The sequence below is a fragment of the Camponotus floridanus genome, unplaced genomic scaffold (assembly GCF_003227725.1).
Source record: "Camponotus floridanus strain SB8 unplaced genomic scaffold, Cflo_v7.5 scaffold171, whole genome shotgun sequence".
Lineage (NCBI taxonomy): Eukaryota > Metazoa > Arthropoda > Insecta > Hymenoptera > Formicidae > Camponotus > Camponotus floridanus.
In genome coordinates this window covers 551,345-569,570 of record NW_020229294.1, presented here as the reverse complement: position 1 = coordinate 569,570, position 18,226 = coordinate 551,345, and the positions used below count along the sequence as shown (strand labels likewise).

The following is an 18,226-nucleotide window of genomic DNA, read 5'->3' as shown; positions in this document are numbered from 1 at the left end:
CGCCGGATCAAACAATTTGGCCACCGTAGAAAGAACGGTACGTTTTGTAGGCGCTAATGAGTAGTTCAGCGACGGAACCGCTCTGAGACTCAGTTCATCAACGGCGGGAGTCCAAAGGACGCCAAGTGCGCCCACACAGTCTGCGTCGGAGATGAGACGCTCTCTTTGGTTGCGTCCGGACAGAACGCGGAGTGCGTGCCTGCCCACTTGCTGAGCTGAAATCCTCCAGCTTCAAGGAGACCTACAAGTTGATCCTTGACCTCAAGGGCTTCTTCTAGGGTGCTCGCTCCGGCTAGTATGTCGTCAACATAAGTGTTGGAGCGAATGGCAGCTGCTCCCTTCGGAAAACGATGTTCTTCATCTTGGGCCAGCTGCAACAGAGTTCGAATTGCCAAGTACGGAGCAGGCGCCGTGCCGTACGTAACCGTGACAAGACGGTAATCAGTTATCTTCTCGCCGGGTTCCGCCCGCCATAAGACTCTCTGGAGGTCAGCGTCTTCATGATGAACGCGGATTTGCCGGAACATTTTAACGATGTCCGTGGTGAAGGCAAATCGATGCAGTCGCCAATGAGTCAACACGAGCCAAAGATCCGCCTGCAGCCGAGGTCCAGGCAGAAGCAGGTCGTTTAGAGAGACGCCCGTTGTAGTACGAAACGAAGTGTTAAAAACGACTCGTAGTTTTCCACCCGGATCATTCTTCTTAGTCACGGCATGGTGTGGCAAATAGTAAGAGTTCCTGTTCGACTCGTTGCTGGACACTGGCTCCATATGACCTAGAGCAGAATACAGACTCATGAAATCAGTATAAGATTGCCTAAGAGGTGTAATTCGACTTAAACGATTCTCGTTCTGCAAGAGCAGCCGAAGTGCGCCGCGACGGGAGTCTCCGAGCTCCGCCGGCGGATCCGGTTTCTTCGGAAGGCGCACGATGTAGCGACCCTGCGCGTCGCGAGAATGCGTTGTCTTGAATAGATGCTCGCAGTAATTCTCGTCAGGCGAGAGAATCCGTTGCGAGGAGACCTCTTCAAGGTCCCAGAACCGCTGAAGCTGTTGACCTAGATCAGGTTCAACGGTAGTGTGATAGCTGAGGATGCCGCTCGGCGGTAAGTTGTCCTTGGCCGTGAGCGGGCCCATCAGAACCCAGCCGAAAACAGTAGAGTGAGCTGCTGGCTCTCCGGGAGATCCGCGTCTAACTCCGCCCTCGATGAGCATCCCGTAGATGTCAGCTCCTAGAATTGCGTCGACGGCAGCCGGACGATCGAAGCCTGGGTCCGCCAAATCGAGATCTTCAAGATGGGGCCAGTTGTCCTTGCGTACCTGAATACCAGGAGTAAACGGAGTTAGTTTGGGCATGACTAGCGCATTGGGCAGAGCAATGCGCAAAGATGGCGTCCGCCTGCTGCCGATCAGAAGTGATACGGCATGAGAGGCCTTGCCGGTGGTCACTCCCTGCAGTCCGGAGACTGTTACGCCGATCTTGCGTCGACGCAACCTAAGTTGCTGTGCAACGCGCTCCGACACGAACGACGCTTCGGAACCAAAGTCCAAGAGTGCTCTCGCGGTAATCGTACGACCCGATTCGGAAATCAATGTAATTATGGCAGTCGCGAGCAGCACCATGCTGCTGATGGAGCTCGACAATGCTGCAACCTTTGCAGCTTCTCCGGCAGCAGCGACCTTGTTCGATAGCGTGGCCGAGGTGTGTGAGTCCTGAGCAGGTGGCTGCGAAGCCGCTGTCTCTTCAGCGTGCAAGAGAGAGTGATGTTTGTCGTGACAGAGACGACATCGATTGGTCGAGGGGCATGCTGTCAACGTGTGATTGTAGCCCAGGCAGTTGAAGCACGCCCTCGCCTTTCGCACTTGTTCGCGGCGCTGCTCAACAGAGTAGGCCTTGAATCTGGCACAAGATCGCAGCGAGTGATGATCCTTGCAGAGAGGACACTGCGAGCCTGGAGTGGTAGAAGCAGAGTGAGAGGAGATCTCGTCTCGACGTCCGCTTTTCTTTATTTTCGCTGAACTGCTCGTCAACGATGGCGTATGCGGCTGTGCGGCTTCTAGAGCTCGAACACGAGTGAGCAAGAATGACTTGAGATCATTGAATGCCAGAAATAGCTGGCTAGATTTTACCGATGTGAACCTGGCGCCCGACTTTACAAAAATTAAAATTTTTTTATACAGTTCGTTTGTACTTCGTTTGTACCTGTTTGTACCACACTTCATTTCGTTTGTACCTCAAAGGGTAAACAAATACAAAGTGGTTAAAAAATGGCCAGCGCCCAACTTTAAGATATTTTAATTTCATTAATGTCATTCGATAGAGCATCGTTTGTACCCGTTTGTACCTCTTTTCAAATCGTTTGTACCTCAAAGGAACCGGAAGTACAGATTTTTTTCAACTTTTTAGTTTATAGTGTTATGATTGGCTAGTTAAAGCGAGTCAAAAATTGAGCCAACTGATTAAAGTAAGCCTGCAGAATGGACCGGCTAATTAAAGCGAGTCAAAAATGAAGCCAACTAATTAAAGTAAGCCGGAAGAATGGATTGATTAGTTAAAGCGAGTCAGTAATTCAGTCAACTAATTACAGCGAGCCAGCCGAGTGTACTGGCTAGTTAAAGCAAATCAAAAATTCAGCCAACTAATTAAAGCAAGCCCGAAGAATCTACCGGCTGGTTAAAGCAAAGTCACTTTGACTACTCTAATATAGTTATTGATTAATAATTAAGTTACATATAGATAAGATTGTGCAGTAAGTATTTATGTAGGTATTAAGGTTATACATAGAATAAGTAATAATATATATATATATATATATATATATATATATATATAGATATATTATTATATAGGTAATATGATATATAGGTAATAAGATTATATACGTTTTTTTAATGTAAAATGTGTGTACATGTATAAAATGTAATTTATATATATATATATATATATATATATGTATATATATATATATACTCGTATATATATATAAACTTAATAAAAGGTATAGTATAGAGGAATATAATATTTATAAGTTAGGATTAATTTTATAAGAGTATATGCATATATCATAATTATATATTATAGTTATCTCTATAATTATTAAATAAAACGTACAGAAAAATATAATGGTTTAGTGTTTTATAAAAATTAATAGAGATATATTTTTTTTTTGCAAGAGCATTCTGGTTGACGTTCTTATTGCAGTATTGTTTTTATTTATATCATCGTATATTTCCCAGTTTCCTGATATGCGACGACAGTGCGCAATATAATGCCCTACGTCATCTTTGTTAATGCCACCTATATATTCGATTGATGCGACTAATTTATATGTGGATTTACAAAATTGGATCTCTATTGGTATCTCTGAAAGAGTAAACATACCGGACCAATTAGGATATCCGAGCCTCTTAGCGAGTTCGGTCCATTGTAAACACTCTATATCTATAAAAAGATGCATCCCTGAAGTAAAGTTTATACTTAAATTATCATTTGCGCATCGTCTGCATTTTTGATTTACGGCTTCAATTTTTTCGTTAAGAGCCTTTTCCAAACCGCGCATACCATATTCATACATCGGTTTAGTGTTTATTTCAATAATTGTGATCTTTTCTTGATGCATCCAATCACAAGTTGAACATTGTTGCGATATTTCATAAGATAATGCATCTTGCATCAAAAGTTTGGCCACTAATTGATTTATGTTACACGCGCACTCAATCATACCACTTTTCGATTGGAAAATGTTATTTAAAATTAGCGCTCTATCTTTGTAAACTTTTTGTGATGCGCCAAGTGTAGATATCATTTTTATAAATTTTATTACATTATTATTATGCGTATTTACGTAATCGTAATAAGAAATCCAGTCACAGTAACCTACTAACAAGGACTGAATTATAGAATCAAATGCACACGTATTTTTTATCATTGTAAATCATCCTGAAATATTTTGAGGACGTAAATTATTACCATTTTGTAACATTGTAATTTTTGATGTTACATGAGGTTTCCTATGAAAACTTTCAACATCAGGACATACTCTTAAATATTTTCCGCGTTTCAATTTTGTATTTTTATGTCCTTTCCAGGTTTCTACTTCATTTAAAATATTTGTTTCAGTTAGCTTTGTCGTGTAATCTTCATATGTGTTATATGTATGTGATGAAGTGTCCGATAATATCTCAAAATTATCAGGACTATTCGTGATCAATTTAGTATCTGATATATCAATAGATTCATTCGAATCTGTAGTATTTAAAACTTTAATTGTCTCGTTGACTACTTGTCGTATCAGCATTTAAAATTTTCGTAGTACCTGCGAGAGATCTTATATGCGAGATTAAAAATTTGTCAATGCGTATATTTTTTGCACCCTTAAAAATCAAATTTTTTAATTCATTAAAATATTCCTCGCTTCTAGCTGATGACGCTGTATGACTCATTCCATTTAATGTCATTGTAGCTGTTCATAAAGGAAATTCCTTACAAATTCTTAGTAAATTGACACCAACATTTTTACAGTAATACGGATTGGGCCTATCTCCAGATTTTATTTTTTTACTACTTTCTTCGATGTTGCGAAGAAAATTATTGATGGATTCAACGGATTCGTTATTACAAATTTCATCTAAATAATCTAAATAATTTCATCTAAATAATCTAAATAATTTTCATCTGTATCTTTATCTCTATCTATATTTATTTCATTTGTATCCGTATTTTCACAATATTCAAAATTTTGCGTTTTTATTATATTTAATAATCGTTGTTGCGCGTTAAAACATGTAAATGTGTCACACGTGTTGGTGGAAATATCTTCTGTTTCTGAAAATGCAACTATCAGGATATCAAGGCAAATCTGTTGAAAATTGTCAAGCGTTGTGGTGTTAGTTAAAATGCCAACGCACCTAACAAAAAAATCTTTAATACGCGCATGTTTATCTCTGAAACATTTCCAGCGACAGACTGATTTAATCAAATGTGCAATGTCAATCCGAAGAATACATTTGGGAGCATTTGCCGAATCATTATTCTGTAATATTTTCATACAATTTTCGACGTACGCATTAAGATCGCAGTTGTTAAATGATAGAGCGATCGCATTTAAAAGTGCAAATGAGTAATCTATGACGACCTCTTTTGGGCAAGGTGCACCAAATCGCAACCACTCGCGTAACCAATATGTCAAAATATTGGTATCATGTTTTTCAGATACCATCTGAAGAACAGGTAAAATTTTTGTTTTATAAGGAACGACAGCTTGATATAAAAATATAGGATTTTTGGATTCATCAGGTTTTTTAATACTTTTAATCAACGATCCTGTTGCATCAATACTTAACATGCCTATCTTTTCATGTCGAATAAATTGTTTATATAAAAATAATTGCTCTGGACTAAAATAAATTATGAAAAATTTATCCAAACCGATTTCTCGTATAGCTGACGAAAATTCGGGCTTATATTTTAGTTGCAAAACGGATGCGATAGAATCGGATATTTTTCCTAGTCCTAATTTTTCATCCTTATTTAACTGTTTCGCTTTTCGCAACACGGATTCACTATATAAATGAGCTGGCTCTACATCGCCAAATTCCATTATCTCGTTTGCCCTCTCTCTTCTCCAACCATATGCAGACGTCGCATCTAAATCTTTTACAACGCTATTCTTTTCGGGTTTTCTTAATTGTCATTTCTTTTTGTGTGCGATTTCTCTAGTGTCAAAAGTCGAGACATGTATCTCCATTTTTGAATCCGTATTACTGGGCTCGCACAAACTATATGCATTAAAAAATGCACCACATTCTGTACATTTCCCTTTTATTTTTAAAAATATTTCTCCTGGATTTCGATTTATTCTTGCAGTTTTAAACGCGAAACAACACGGTATTTTTAATTGTTTCCATACTTCATTATATATTATATTTGTCCATCCAGGTTTTAATAATGTATGTTTGTCATTATCTTGTTCATATTCGGAAATTGCCACATTTTTTTCTCTAAATATAAAACAGTACGCCATGGTTTGAGAGGACATGATGAAGACATCGACCAATTCGACTCATTTGATTGGTGATTTTTGTCAGATGAGTTAAGCGATTTCGATAACGCATCTTTAAATAAAGCATCACATTTTTTAGGAAACCGCTCAAGAATTTCTGTTTTGCGACATATATATATATAAATATTTTGCAGAAAGCTCCTTATTTAAAATATTTTCTGCATCTTTCCAAATTGGGTCAGATAGTCGAAGAATCTGACCTTCAGCGTCAAAAAAATTCAAATCTTTAATTACGTCAAAGATTTCATCAACGTTCTTTTTTGGTTGACGTGGCATTTTGTTTTTATTGGTAAATTTATTTTCGTAAATAAACTTAAAGATTTCGCTTATATCAATAATTTTGTTTATAAATTTTTAAGCGGCAAGCTAATAAACGAATAATTTAATAAACGCATCGGTCGACACCGAGATACGGAGATCGTATAATCTAACGATAAGAAGGACGCAGAGAAAGTCTCTAAAAAACAGTTCTGTGCCGTCGCGCTATTGATCGTCGATTCTCTCTGATAAATGCCCTCTACTCCCCTCCACCAGATGTCCACGTGGACGTGTCCACGCTTGCGCGGTGGAAACTCGGCATCTGGTTGGCAGGGCGTTGGCCGATTTGAGATATCTCAAAAATTGACGAAACTACCGCTTGGAGGTTTTTGAAAATTTTGTACTTCCGGTTCCTTTGAGGTACAAACGATTTGAAAAGAGGTACAAACGGGTACAAACGAAGCTCTATCGAATGACATTAATGAAATTAAAATATCTTAAAGTTGGGCGCTGCCCATTTTTTAACCACTTTGTATTTGTTTACCCTTTGAGGTACAAACGATTTGAAAAGAGGTACAAACGGGTACAAACGATGCTCTTTCGAAGGGCGTTGGCCGATTTGAGATATCTCAAAAATTGACGAAACTACCGCTTGGAGGTTTTTGAAAATTCTGTACTTCCGGTTCCTTTGAGGTACAAACGATTTGAAAAGAGGTACAAACGGGTACAAACGATGCTCTATCGAATGACATTAATGAAATTAAAATATCTTAAAGTTGGGCGCTGGCCATTTTTTAACCACTTTGTATTTGTTTACCCTTTGAGGTACAAACGAAATGAAGTGTGGTACAAACAGGTACAAACGAAGTACAAACGAACTGTATAAAAAAATTTTAATTTTTGTAAAGTCGGGCGCCAGGTTCACATCGGTCTAGATTTTTGTGACGATTCCCAGAGAAGACGCGAAGATGAATCCAATTTTTCCACTAAGATATGTACAAACCAGTCGTCCCAGTGCTCTACCGGGCGCTTTAAAGCTTTGAAAGAGGGAGCTGCCTGATTGACGGCACTGACGAGCCTGTTTATTTCGGCGGCCTTTGTAATCGGAGCACAAGAAATTAGGGCGCGCATATGACTCGATAAAAGAACTCGTTTATTGTCGTAGCGTGTCACTAGCTCGTCCCACGCCGATACATAACCGTTGGCTGTCATCTCAATACCGGACACAACTGCAGCGGCCTCACCAGTGAGGCTGGACCTTAAGTATTGCAGCTTTTGAATGGGAGCGAGTCCATCGACCTCGTGAACCAGCGACATGAACTGGTCTCTGAAGCTATCCCATGCCAGCTGATCGCCATTGAAAGTGGGCAGATTTATCTTTGGTAATTGAATTTGACGGAGGACCGTGCTTGCTTCACTGGATCCCGGAGAACTGACCGGTTTAACGTTCTGCAAGTATGCAGTGATTGTGGTTTTCGTGGAAATATAACTTTCTTCTGTCTTGGAGTACAAATCTTGCTTCATGTACTCAGTGGTTTCTATCCTCTCCATGACTAGCAATTCGTTGTGAATCTTGAAGAATTTTGACCAATATGACTCTAAAAGTTCAAGATGTGCCGTCAAATGTGCACGAGTTAATTTTTCTTTTCCGGCCTTGAGAAGATTTTCCCAAAAGCGTTCAATGTAACCGGCTGTGGTCAATTGCCTCTTGATTTGCGCGTCCATTATCAACGAAGCACGGGAGTGTCCGTCGTGCGCTAGAGCGAGAGCGTTGAACGCACGGAGCGAGACGCAAAGTCTTTAGGAGCGCGAACAGCTGAGCGCTGAGCTTGTTGGCGCGCGGAGCGCAGAGCGTCAATCGGCGATCGCGACACGGTGGGCGAGACGCACGCGGAGCGCGGGGCGTCAAGCGGTGAGCGCGGTGTAACGACACTGTCACAAATGCAAGTCTGATACAATAAGTAACTGTTTGTTACTTACCGAAAATGTTTCAATGGGCAAACCGTTAGATTGTTGCTAGAATGTCCTTGATTGATATGTCCAATATGCACTGATTTGCTTCCAATATCCGGCTCGAAGGACCAGATATGTTGGCGCACTCGCCGAAATCTTTCTGATGAGAATGCCGGATGGAGTTTGCCGAACTGCGTTCGATTTTTGGATCGGGAGATCCGAGTGGGTTTAAGGAAATTGGAAGAAATGTATTACAGCACAATATATTTCACAGTAAACATATGTACACTTTGGCTTTACACAATCGATATCAAAGAAAATTGCACAGTCACAATAAAACTGAATATAAAGTCAAAGTCAATTAATTATACTAGCAACAATTATAAAGAGAAAAATGCCGCAGACGAAGGTTTAGTCGTTACACGCGATACAAAGGTGCTCACTATTCGGCTCCAGTGCAAAGACTGACACGGCCGCGCTCAGGAATTCGAGCAATTATGGTCAGGTGAATTGCGGGGAAGAGGGCGGAAAATAACAGCGACTTCGAAAACATGTGATTCCGCTGTTAGGTTCACGTCTCGAGCGCGTGCTAGCATCCATAGCTCCAAACATCTACAGGGTGCGTAGCATAAAATCGGTTAAATGCCGAACATAGAGTATGTAAATATTTACATTGTATATAATTAATTTTTTAATTTGGAAAAATAAAATTTAGTTAAATAGTGATATAAATAAGAAAAGAAAAAATAATTTGTTTATTATAATTTATTTAGATTGACATATAACTCTTAATATTTCTAATATGTATATATATATATATATATATACAGGGTCTACCAAAAGTGTGGAAACCCCTAAATATCTCGGAAAATATACGTTTTACAGAAAAGTGTTTCCAACAAAAGTTGTAGGGTTTAAGAAGATCTATATACTGATTCTATCAGTTTGACCTTGGATGGCGTCGTCAAGGTCAGGTCAAGGTCACATTGACTTTTTTAAATGACACCCCCTACATTTGATTGCATATTCTTATAGCTTAATTCAAGAGCTTTCCAAAACACTATAATAATGTTCATTTTTATTAAGTACTTTGCGAGTTATGAGGGTTGAATGATAGAGTAGCGCCGGTATTAACATTATCCAAGGTGTACTACATGGAGGTTACTCGCTCGGATTTGCATCTGTTGTGTGTGTGATCCAGCTAACTAAGGCAAGATCGGTCGTGGATCCAGTCAGCAAAAGCAAAGACCCAACCAAATTACAATCGAGCATTTAAAGACCTGGAAAGCAATCGACATAGTAAACAGTAAATAAATTTGTGGATGCTCATTTATCATAATAATTGTTCGAAATGTGTGCGTGTGCGTGCGTGCGGTGCGTGTATACAGAGATCAGGTTAGGTTGCACCAAACGATTGCAAATGTGTTTCAATGTGTTAAAGTAAATTCTGAAAGTGGCTGCCATTTACTTCCTGACAATATGCTAATCTTTGGTAGAATGTAGAAATGACTTTACGATTCGTTTCAAAAGGTATCAAAGCCATTTCATCCCTTATTCGCTGTATCAATTCGTGAATGGTTTTAGGTTTTGTTCTGTAAACCTTACTCTTCAGATATCCCCATAGATAATAATCAAGAGGAGTTAGATCTGGTGACCGAGGTGGCCAATCCTCTCCTCCCTCATTTCCGTTCCTTCTTCCTATCCACCGTAGCGGAAAAGTCTCATTTAAAATACGACGTGGTCCTGCACCAAAATGAGCAGGAGCTCCATCATGCTGAAACCATATTTCTTGGAAATTATTTGGAAAAGTATTCTGTATGGCTGGAATTATTTGATCAACAAGTAATCTCTCATACCTTTGAGCGTTCAAATATTCTTCAAAAAAAAACGGCCCTATTAAATAGCCATCTATTATTCCGCACCATACATTTATTTTTTGTGGATGTTGTGTGTGAGTTTCCCGCACCCAATTCGGATTCTCATCTGACCAGAAACGAAAATTTTGATTATTAACTTCTCCCGTTAAGGTAAAAGTTGCCTCGTCTGTGAAAACAATTTGATAAGGGAAGATGGGCCGGACATCTATTAGTGCCATCATTCTTTCACAGAAATGTATACGACGCTCCTCATCTCCGTTTTGCAATTCTTGAACGTATTGCAATTTATATGGATGGAACTTGTTCTTCTTTAAAATTCTCCAAACCGACATGGGAGCAATATCGTGAGTTTGAGCGACTCTCTGAACACTAGAATTGGGATCTTCAATAAATGTCTGCAGAACATCAAGTTGTTTTTCTTCGTTGGTTGCAGACAATGGTCTTCCTGACTTAGAGCGATTTCTTACGCTACCAGTTTGTCTAAAACGTTCTATTGTTTTTAACACAGTGGACTTATTAATTCGACGGTTCGGATACGTGTCATTAAATAATCGAACGACATCAGAGAACGATCTTTCGTTATCACCCCATCCACGCATCATGAGGATAGTGATTCTTTCACGTTCCGACAAGTCGCCAGCCATTTTTAAAACGTTTAATTTTAATTAATCGTACGTTGTATTTGGACGATAACAATTAATTTCTGCTTGCTCAAAGCTGAAGTTAGAAGGTGCTCGTTCTTTGATAGCTTTATACATTCTTAGTTGAATTTTAAATGCGAGTTAGACTGCATGTAGTGCGTCACATAGCGGTAAATGAAGGAACTAACGAGATGTTTCATACACGTTTTATGGAGCAATTTTTTGGCAATTTGACTTCAGCGAAATATGAGGATATGTTGAGGAATCGATCTTGCCTTAGTTAGCTGGATCACACACACAACAGATGCAAATCCGAGCGAGTAACCTCCATGTAGTACACCTTGGATAATGTTAATACCGGCGCTACTCTATCATTCAACCCTCATAACTCGCAAAGTACTTAATAAAAATGAACATTATTATAGTGTTTTGGAAAGCTCTTGAATTAAGCTATAAGAATATGCAATCAAATGTAGGGGGTGTCATTTAAAAAAGTCAATGTGACCTTGACCTGACCTTGACGACGCCATCCAAGGTCAAACTGATAGAATCAGTATATAGATCTTCTTAAACCCTACAACTTTTGTTGGAAACACTTTTCTGTAAAACGAATATTTTCCGAGATATTTAGGGGTTTCCACACTTTTGGTAGACCCTGTATACAGGGTGACCTATTTTAACTTAGGCAGCCAAATAACTCGAAAAATAAGCACACTACGAAAAAATGGTTAGAATCAAAATTTCGTCATTTCGAGGGGGACGTACAATGACGTTAAAATCAGCCCCCCCACCCCTCCCCCTGGGCGGTGAGGGGGGGCAAGTTTGAAATCTTAAATGGAACCCCCTACTTTTCATTGCATATTCTTGTAGCTTATCTCGAGAGCTTTCCAAAACACTATAATTAAGTACCTTTTTATTAAGTACTTTTTGAGTTATACGGCTTGAAATAATTTCTTAACTTTACATAAACCATAAAATATCTAGTAAACCATTCATTTTTCGATTATCTTACCTTTATACTTTTATGTACAAAATAATGAGAGGAATCAATTGGTGTAAAGAAAACACATAGTTGTTTCTAAGAAAAAATATGTAATCTGCAATTAACAATTCCATATTTTTTCTTAAAAACAACTGTATGTTTTCTTTACACCAATTGATTCCTCTCATTATTTTGTACATATAAGTATGAAGGTAAGATAATCGAAAAATGAATGGTTTACTAGATATTTTATGGTTTATGTAAAATTAAGAAATTATTTTAAGCCTTATAACTCAAAAAGTACTTAATAAAAAGGTACTTAATTATAGTGTTTTGGAAAGCTCTCGAGATAAGCTACAAGAATATGCAATGAAAAATAGGGGGTTCCATTTAAGATTCCAAACTTGCCCCCCCTCACCGCCCAGGGGGAGGGGTGGGGAAGCTGATTTTAACGTCATTGTACGTCCCCCTCGAAATGACGAAATTTTGATTCTAACCATTTTTTCGTAGTGTGCTTATTTTTCGAGTTATTTGGCTGCCTAAGTTAAAATGGGTCACCCTGTATAACTTTAATATACAGAGTGATTCAAAATAACCCCTGTGTCCGTGAAATGACACATTGTTGAGTCAATTCTAAGACGATTTTTCCTTTTACAAAATTTCTTCTGAAGCTTAGTTTTCGAATTATTAAAGAAAGTAATTAACGCATGACGGGTCGGATACAAGAGGCAGGCAAGAGTGACGCGAGGCCCGTCAGACGCGGGCGCTTACGCGGGGCGCCTGCTGCGATCAGCTGGTTGCTATACACATACAGACACACATGCGAACACATATATTCTCTCTCTGTCTGCTGTCTGTCTGTCTGTCTCTCTCTCTCTCTCTCTCTTTCATTCGCTCACTCACCTGTATTTTTTTTTTTTTTTTTTTACGAGAGAGGGGAAAATGCATTTTATGCATACCCACCGGTCGATCCAGTGAGTTATGTGGGACTCGAGTACCAAGTCGAATTAACAACTCGGTATTCCCTACTCACTAAAAACCCCTCTCTTTTCACGAATTTTCTTTGACACACTGTCCCTCTGTCCTTCCCGAGATCCGTTTTCACATAATCAAAAAATAGTTATTATTACCTTGTTCAATGACTTCTGATGTATTGCTGTAATTGCTTGAAGAAGAAATGAATTTTCCGATAAATCGTACGTTCTCAGATTTAACGTAGATATCACGTTGCACAAGGAATCCACACTAAATTATTAACTGAAAGTTTTTCTTCTTTCATGAACTGCATTCTTTTATAAACTTTAACATAATCACATTTATTTACTCACTCGACGAGACGAGAAATTTAATAATGACTCTATCACTAATTACTATTAATCACTGTCGAATAATAACTGTTGACTAAAAATAACTGCTGATTAAAAATCACTCGATAAAAGAAACACGCATGGACACGTTACTACACGACGCGACGACGCGACAATGCGGTGATAATTACTCGGCGACTGCAAGCAGTTTTTTGTCATAGTAGGTTGCGGTAGGTTAAGGTTCTACTGGCGTTATCGAACGCGATTATGTGTTCGATTGAAGAATGCGGTAAACATAAACATTTAACATATTAATATTATTACTACCGCAATCTACTATGACAAAAAACTGCTTACAGTCGCCGAGTAATTATCGTCGCATTGTCGCGTCGTCGCGTCGTGTAGTAACGTGTAGTGCGTGTTTCTTTTATCAAGTGATTTTTAATCGCCAACAGTTATTATTCGACAGTAATTAATAGTGATTAGTGATAGAGTCATTAGTAAATTTCTCGTCTCGTCGAGTGAGTAAATAAATGTGATTATGTTAAAGTTTATAAAAGAATGTAGTTCCTGAAAGAAGAAAAACTTTCAGTTAATAATTTAGTGTGGATTTCTTGCAACGTGATATCTACGTTAAATCTGAGAACGTACGATCTATCGGAAAATTCATTTCTTCTTCAAGCAATTACAGCAATACATCAGAAGTCATTGAACAAGGTAATAAAAACTATTTTTTGACATTATGTGAAAACGGATCTCGGGAAGGACAGAGGGACAGTATGTCAAAGAAAATTCGTGAAAAGAGAGGGGTTTTTAGTGGGTAGGGAATACCGAGTTGGTAATTCGACTTGGTACTCGAGTCCCACATAACTCACTGGATCGACCGGTGGGTATGCATAAAATGCATTTTCCCCTCTCTCGTAAAAAAAAAAAAAAAAAATACAGGTGAGTGAGTGAATGAAAGAGAGAGAGAGAGAGGGAGAGAGAGAGAGAGAGAGAGAGGGGGAGAGAGAGAGAGAGAGAGAGAGAGAGAGAGAGAGAGAGATTGATTGATTGATGAGCTTTTATTAGCTTTCTCAGCTATTTCCATATACATTTAAACTTACATATTTTACATTGCGAAAATATGCGCCTTAAGCCTACTCTTAAATAATTTTAGCCTATCGCAATTTTTAACTTCTTCTGGCAGGACGTTATATATTTTTATGCCTTCATAAAACAAACTTTTTTGTGCGGACTTTGTTTTCCTAAACTGCAGTTCAATATTACCCGCTTGTCTTGTTTCTCTATCACATTCCTTCCCTACTATCTGCAACCTATTCCTTAATTGAGTTGGCAGCAAACCATTTAATATCTTAAAAATAAATATACATATATTATATTGCAATCTTTGTCTTACTGACATAAACTGCAACGCTTCTAGCATGTCATCCACTTTGGTGTATCTATCACATTGAAGTATTACCCTCATAGCTCTGTTTTGTACTTTCTGCAATTGGGTTATCTGTGTCTCCCCCATGCCTATTAATAGCGTCGCGCAATACTCAAAGTGAGGAGCTATGATTGTCTTATATATAATGCATCTAGTATAGACTGATATATAATTACCTATTCTATTTAAGAAACTTGTTTTTTTACCTATTTTCTTTATCATATAATCGCAGTGATCTTGAAATCGAAGTCTATCATCAATAATTATACCTAGATATTTCATACTTTTCACTCGTTCTATTTCAATTCCATCCAGACATTTCAAAACCGTATTACCTTTCAGTTCTTTTCGAATACTTCTAACTATCATATATTTCGTTTTACTAGCATTCATTTTTAACTTATTTATATTCATCCAACGTTCAATTATATTAAAAACCGTATTCAATTTTACCTCTATATCCGCGCTACTTTCTCCATTTACATATATAAGCGTGTCGTCTGCAAACATCTTAATATTACACCCTTCTGGACAGGCTTCGATTATATCATTTATATATATTATAAATAGTAAAGGTCCAAGTACCGAACCTTGTGGCACTCCGTACTCTGTTGTCAATATTTCAGACCACGCTTGATTGATTCGCACTTGCTGTTTCCTATTATTTAAATATGATTTGAACCATTCCAAAGCCATTCCTCTAATTCCATAATAATACATTTTTTCTAATAATCTTTCTCTATCTATTGTTTCAAACGCTCTCTTAAGGTCCATAAAAATTACTCCTACCATTTTTCTATCACTTACTATCAATTTCCATTCATCAATGACAGTTTGGATCGCTGTTTCGCACGAATAGTATTTTCTAAACCCCGACTGATGTTCTGTTATAATATTGTTAGTTTCCAAGTACATTTCAAGTTGTTCTTTAATTACCAGTTCTAACACTTTCTCAAATATTGGTAACATATTAATAGGCCTATAATCACTCGCTTTTACCGCTTTATCTATCTTTCTGATTGGTATTATCGTTGAGGTTTTCCATCCTTCCGGACACAAACCTTCTCTTAAAGAATTATTTATTATATTCGCAAATTCCTCTTTTATTACCGAAAAAACTGCCTTCAATATATCGCTGGTTATCCCTTCCTCCGTACCTTTCTTTTTTGGCAATCCCATAACAATTTTTTCTAGCTGTTCTAGTTTAACAGTCTCAAAGTTTTCCATAATTCTTTCGTTTTTGATAATATAAATAATTTTCTTATTTACATTCATCCAATGATCAATTATATCACCACCGGATTTATCGATCTTTATAGAGTTTACTATGTTATATAATACTTTGTATATAATATAAATTAAATTTATCAGCTATATTGCACTCTTCGGTATCGCCTAAGATTTCAAAATCTATATTTCCTACTTCTTTTATACCTACTGGTTCACCCCTAATTATTTCCTTCAATGTTTTCCACATAGATGTAGGGTCTCCTTTATTAAGATCTATCATACATTCATAATAATCTTTCTTCTTCTCCCTGATTAATTTTATTACTTTATTTCTTTCAATTTTATACTGCAACCAATTTTGATCAATATCATCATACAATGCTCTTCTATAAGCCTTATCTCTACTGTCCGCAGCTTCTCTTATGTCATCTGAAAACCACTTTTTCCCTTCCCATACTTTCGGAATTCTATATTTTTTCTTTGGTGCCATTACATCTAACGCATCCACTATACTATCGATAAGTTGTTTCGCTCTCTCACTGACATCCATACATTCACATTGACATCCCTGACTTTTCTGTAGTTTATTTTTCACTAATATAGCAAATTCATTTACATCAAACTCTTTATAATTTCTAGCAATAAATTCTCTATATTTACTTTCAATTTTGCTGACATTCATCTCAACTTTCAGCCACGCGTGATCCGTTATTTTAGGTTCATGAATTACTTGTACTATTTTATCATTATTAGCGAAGATTAAATCTATAATTGTCTGAGTGTCTTTCGTAATTCTCGTCGGTTCGTTAACATACTGTTTCATACCCAAGCTTAACATTGTTGCTTGCAATTTCTTCGCATAAAACGAATCCATCCTAAGATCTATATTAAAATCTCCTATAACTATGCATTCTCCCTTTACTACCAACTCCTCCACTATTTCCTCATAGAATCTCATGAAATCCCCGTGCGATGCACTCGGTGAGTGATATATTACCATTATCACTCCTTTATATACTTTATCTTTCACTTCTATCGCAGCACACCAACAATTCGATTCTAATTTTTTTACTAATACTATCTCGTATTTAATTTCGCTCCTTACATATAGAACAACTCCTCCCGTATTTCTATTCTCAGCATTACATCTAACTATACTATAACCCGGGACGTTCACTTCACTGTCTTCGATTTCATCAATCAGTCTAGTTTCCGATAATGCCAAGAACATAGGATTTATTTTCTTCATAATCTGATGTTGTATCTCATCTTTATGTGCCATTAAACTTTGTGCATTTGTATATAGTATTAGCTCCGCTTCTTCCTGTGGTTGCTATTTAGCGTCCTCCCAGCCTGCTCTTCTCTTCTCCTCCTGTAGCGCTCTCTTAAAAGTCGGACACTCCGGACTAAGGGCGTCATGGTCGTCATTTATCTTCAGATTGTATGTTCGATTTTTGAACACACAATTCACACATTTCTTCTTCGTCGCTGTACAATCACGCGAGTTATGACTTCCTGCGCATATATGGCATGTTTCCTCTCGCGTACAGTTTTTTGCGATATGATAATATCCCCAGCATTTAAAGCATCTTTTAACGTTAATGTGATCAAATACAGGACATTTCCTCCATCCTACATTTAATTTTATTTTCTTCAATATCAGCCCGTGCGTCTCTTCATCTACTTCCATTATTATTGATCCTTCTTCATTTCCTTTTCTTTCAGATTGGCTATTTCTCTTTTCTTTGACTATTCTCTTCACAATTCGCATATTTACTGTATCTATTCTATTCTGTATCTTTATCGTACCTATAAGTTCACTATCATCTAAGTTCATCTCTTCTAAACCTATGTTAATAATTTTTATCTTTGGTTTCGATTGAGGCGGCTCCATCACTTTGTAATTTTCTCCCAGCTTAGCTTGAACTGTCTCTTTCAACTTTTTCACCTCCTCTCCAGCTTCACAACCCACAATCACTGTTCCCTTGCTTGCTTTTCTTAGTTTCGTTATTCCCATAGCCATATTCTTAATGTCCACCTTCTCTTTTATCAACTTTTTGGTGGTTTCACTCTCTTGTTGCATTTTCGGCTTAACAATTATGACATTTTCTTTTTTCTTCTCTCTAACCGCTTCACTAGCTTCTTAGCGATCCTTCCTTTGCTCCGCTACTTCCTGTATCACCTTCCTCAGGTTTTCCAGTTCTTGTTTAACATTTCCTAATTCTTTTTGCACTACTTCTTGAATCATTAGTTTAATTTCATTTTTACAAGTTGTTTCATTTTTTATTTCTTTTACAGTCTTTATGATCCAGTCTACTTTTACATCAATGGCTGATCCTTTACTTCCACTGCTCGGTGTTATGAACGAACCTGTAGATCCTACAGATCCTGTAGATGATGTCCTATCTCTTCCTGTCGTTGTCGGCGTTTTCTTCATGTTTGTATCTTTCTCACTCTCAACCTGAAACTCTTCGAATGGGCCTTT

General features: G+C 37.8%; 3 protein-coding genes across 3 annotated transcripts; all 3 read right to left on the bottom strand.

Moving 5' to 3' along the window:
• Positions 1 to 89: 89 nt before the first annotated feature.
• LOC112637510 lies at positions 90 to 2,222 on the bottom strand. Its single transcript, XM_025407385.1, has one exon. It carries the CDS (start codon positions 2,220 to 2,222, stop codon positions 90 to 92), a length of 2,133 nt encoding a protein of 710 aa, XP_025263170.1.
• Positions 2,223 to 7,240: 5,018 nt separating this feature from the next.
• On the bottom strand, positions 7,241 to 8,044 carry LOC112637509. The gene has a single exon (XM_025407384.1). The coding sequence runs from the start codon at positions 8,042 to 8,044 to the stop codon at positions 7,241 to 7,243; it is 804 nt and encodes a 267-aa protein (XP_025263169.1).
• Positions 8,045 to 8,773: 729 nt separating this feature from the next.
• LOC112637508 lies at positions 8,774 to 17,824 on the bottom strand. The gene is made up of 5 exons (XM_025407383.1): positions 17,551 to 17,824; positions 16,067 to 17,010; positions 15,097 to 15,822; positions 14,479 to 14,568; positions 8,774 to 8,884 (listed from the first exon to the last, which is right to left on the bottom strand). Exons 1-5 carry the CDS (start codon positions 17,822 to 17,824, stop codon positions 8,774 to 8,776), a joined length of 2,145 nt encoding a protein of 714 aa, XP_025263168.1.
• Positions 17,825 to 18,226: the final 402 nt, after the last annotated feature.

Excerpts from the sequence above, each read along its gene's own strand:
- LOC112637509 (XM_025407384.1), bottom strand. The coding sequence starts at position 8,044 with ATGGACGCGCAAATCAAGAGGCAATTGACCACAGCCGGTTACATTGAA.
- LOC112637508 (XM_025407383.1), bottom strand. The coding sequence starts at position 17,824 with ATGCAACAAGAGAGTGAAACCACCAAAAAGTTGATAAAAGAGAAGGTG. Across the intron at positions 15,823-16,066 it reads ATAAAATTGAAAGAAATAAA|ATCGATAAATCCGGTGGTGA; the intron begins GTAATAAAATTA and ends AACTCTATAAAG. Across the intron at positions 8,885-14,478 it reads AAGCGTTGCAGTTTATGTCA|ATGTTTGGAGCTATGGATGC; the intron begins GTAAGACAAAGA and ends CGCACCCTGTAG.
- LOC112637510 (XM_025407385.1), bottom strand. The coding sequence starts at position 2,222 with ATGAAGTGTGGTACAAACAGGTACAAACGAAGTACAAACGAACTGTAT.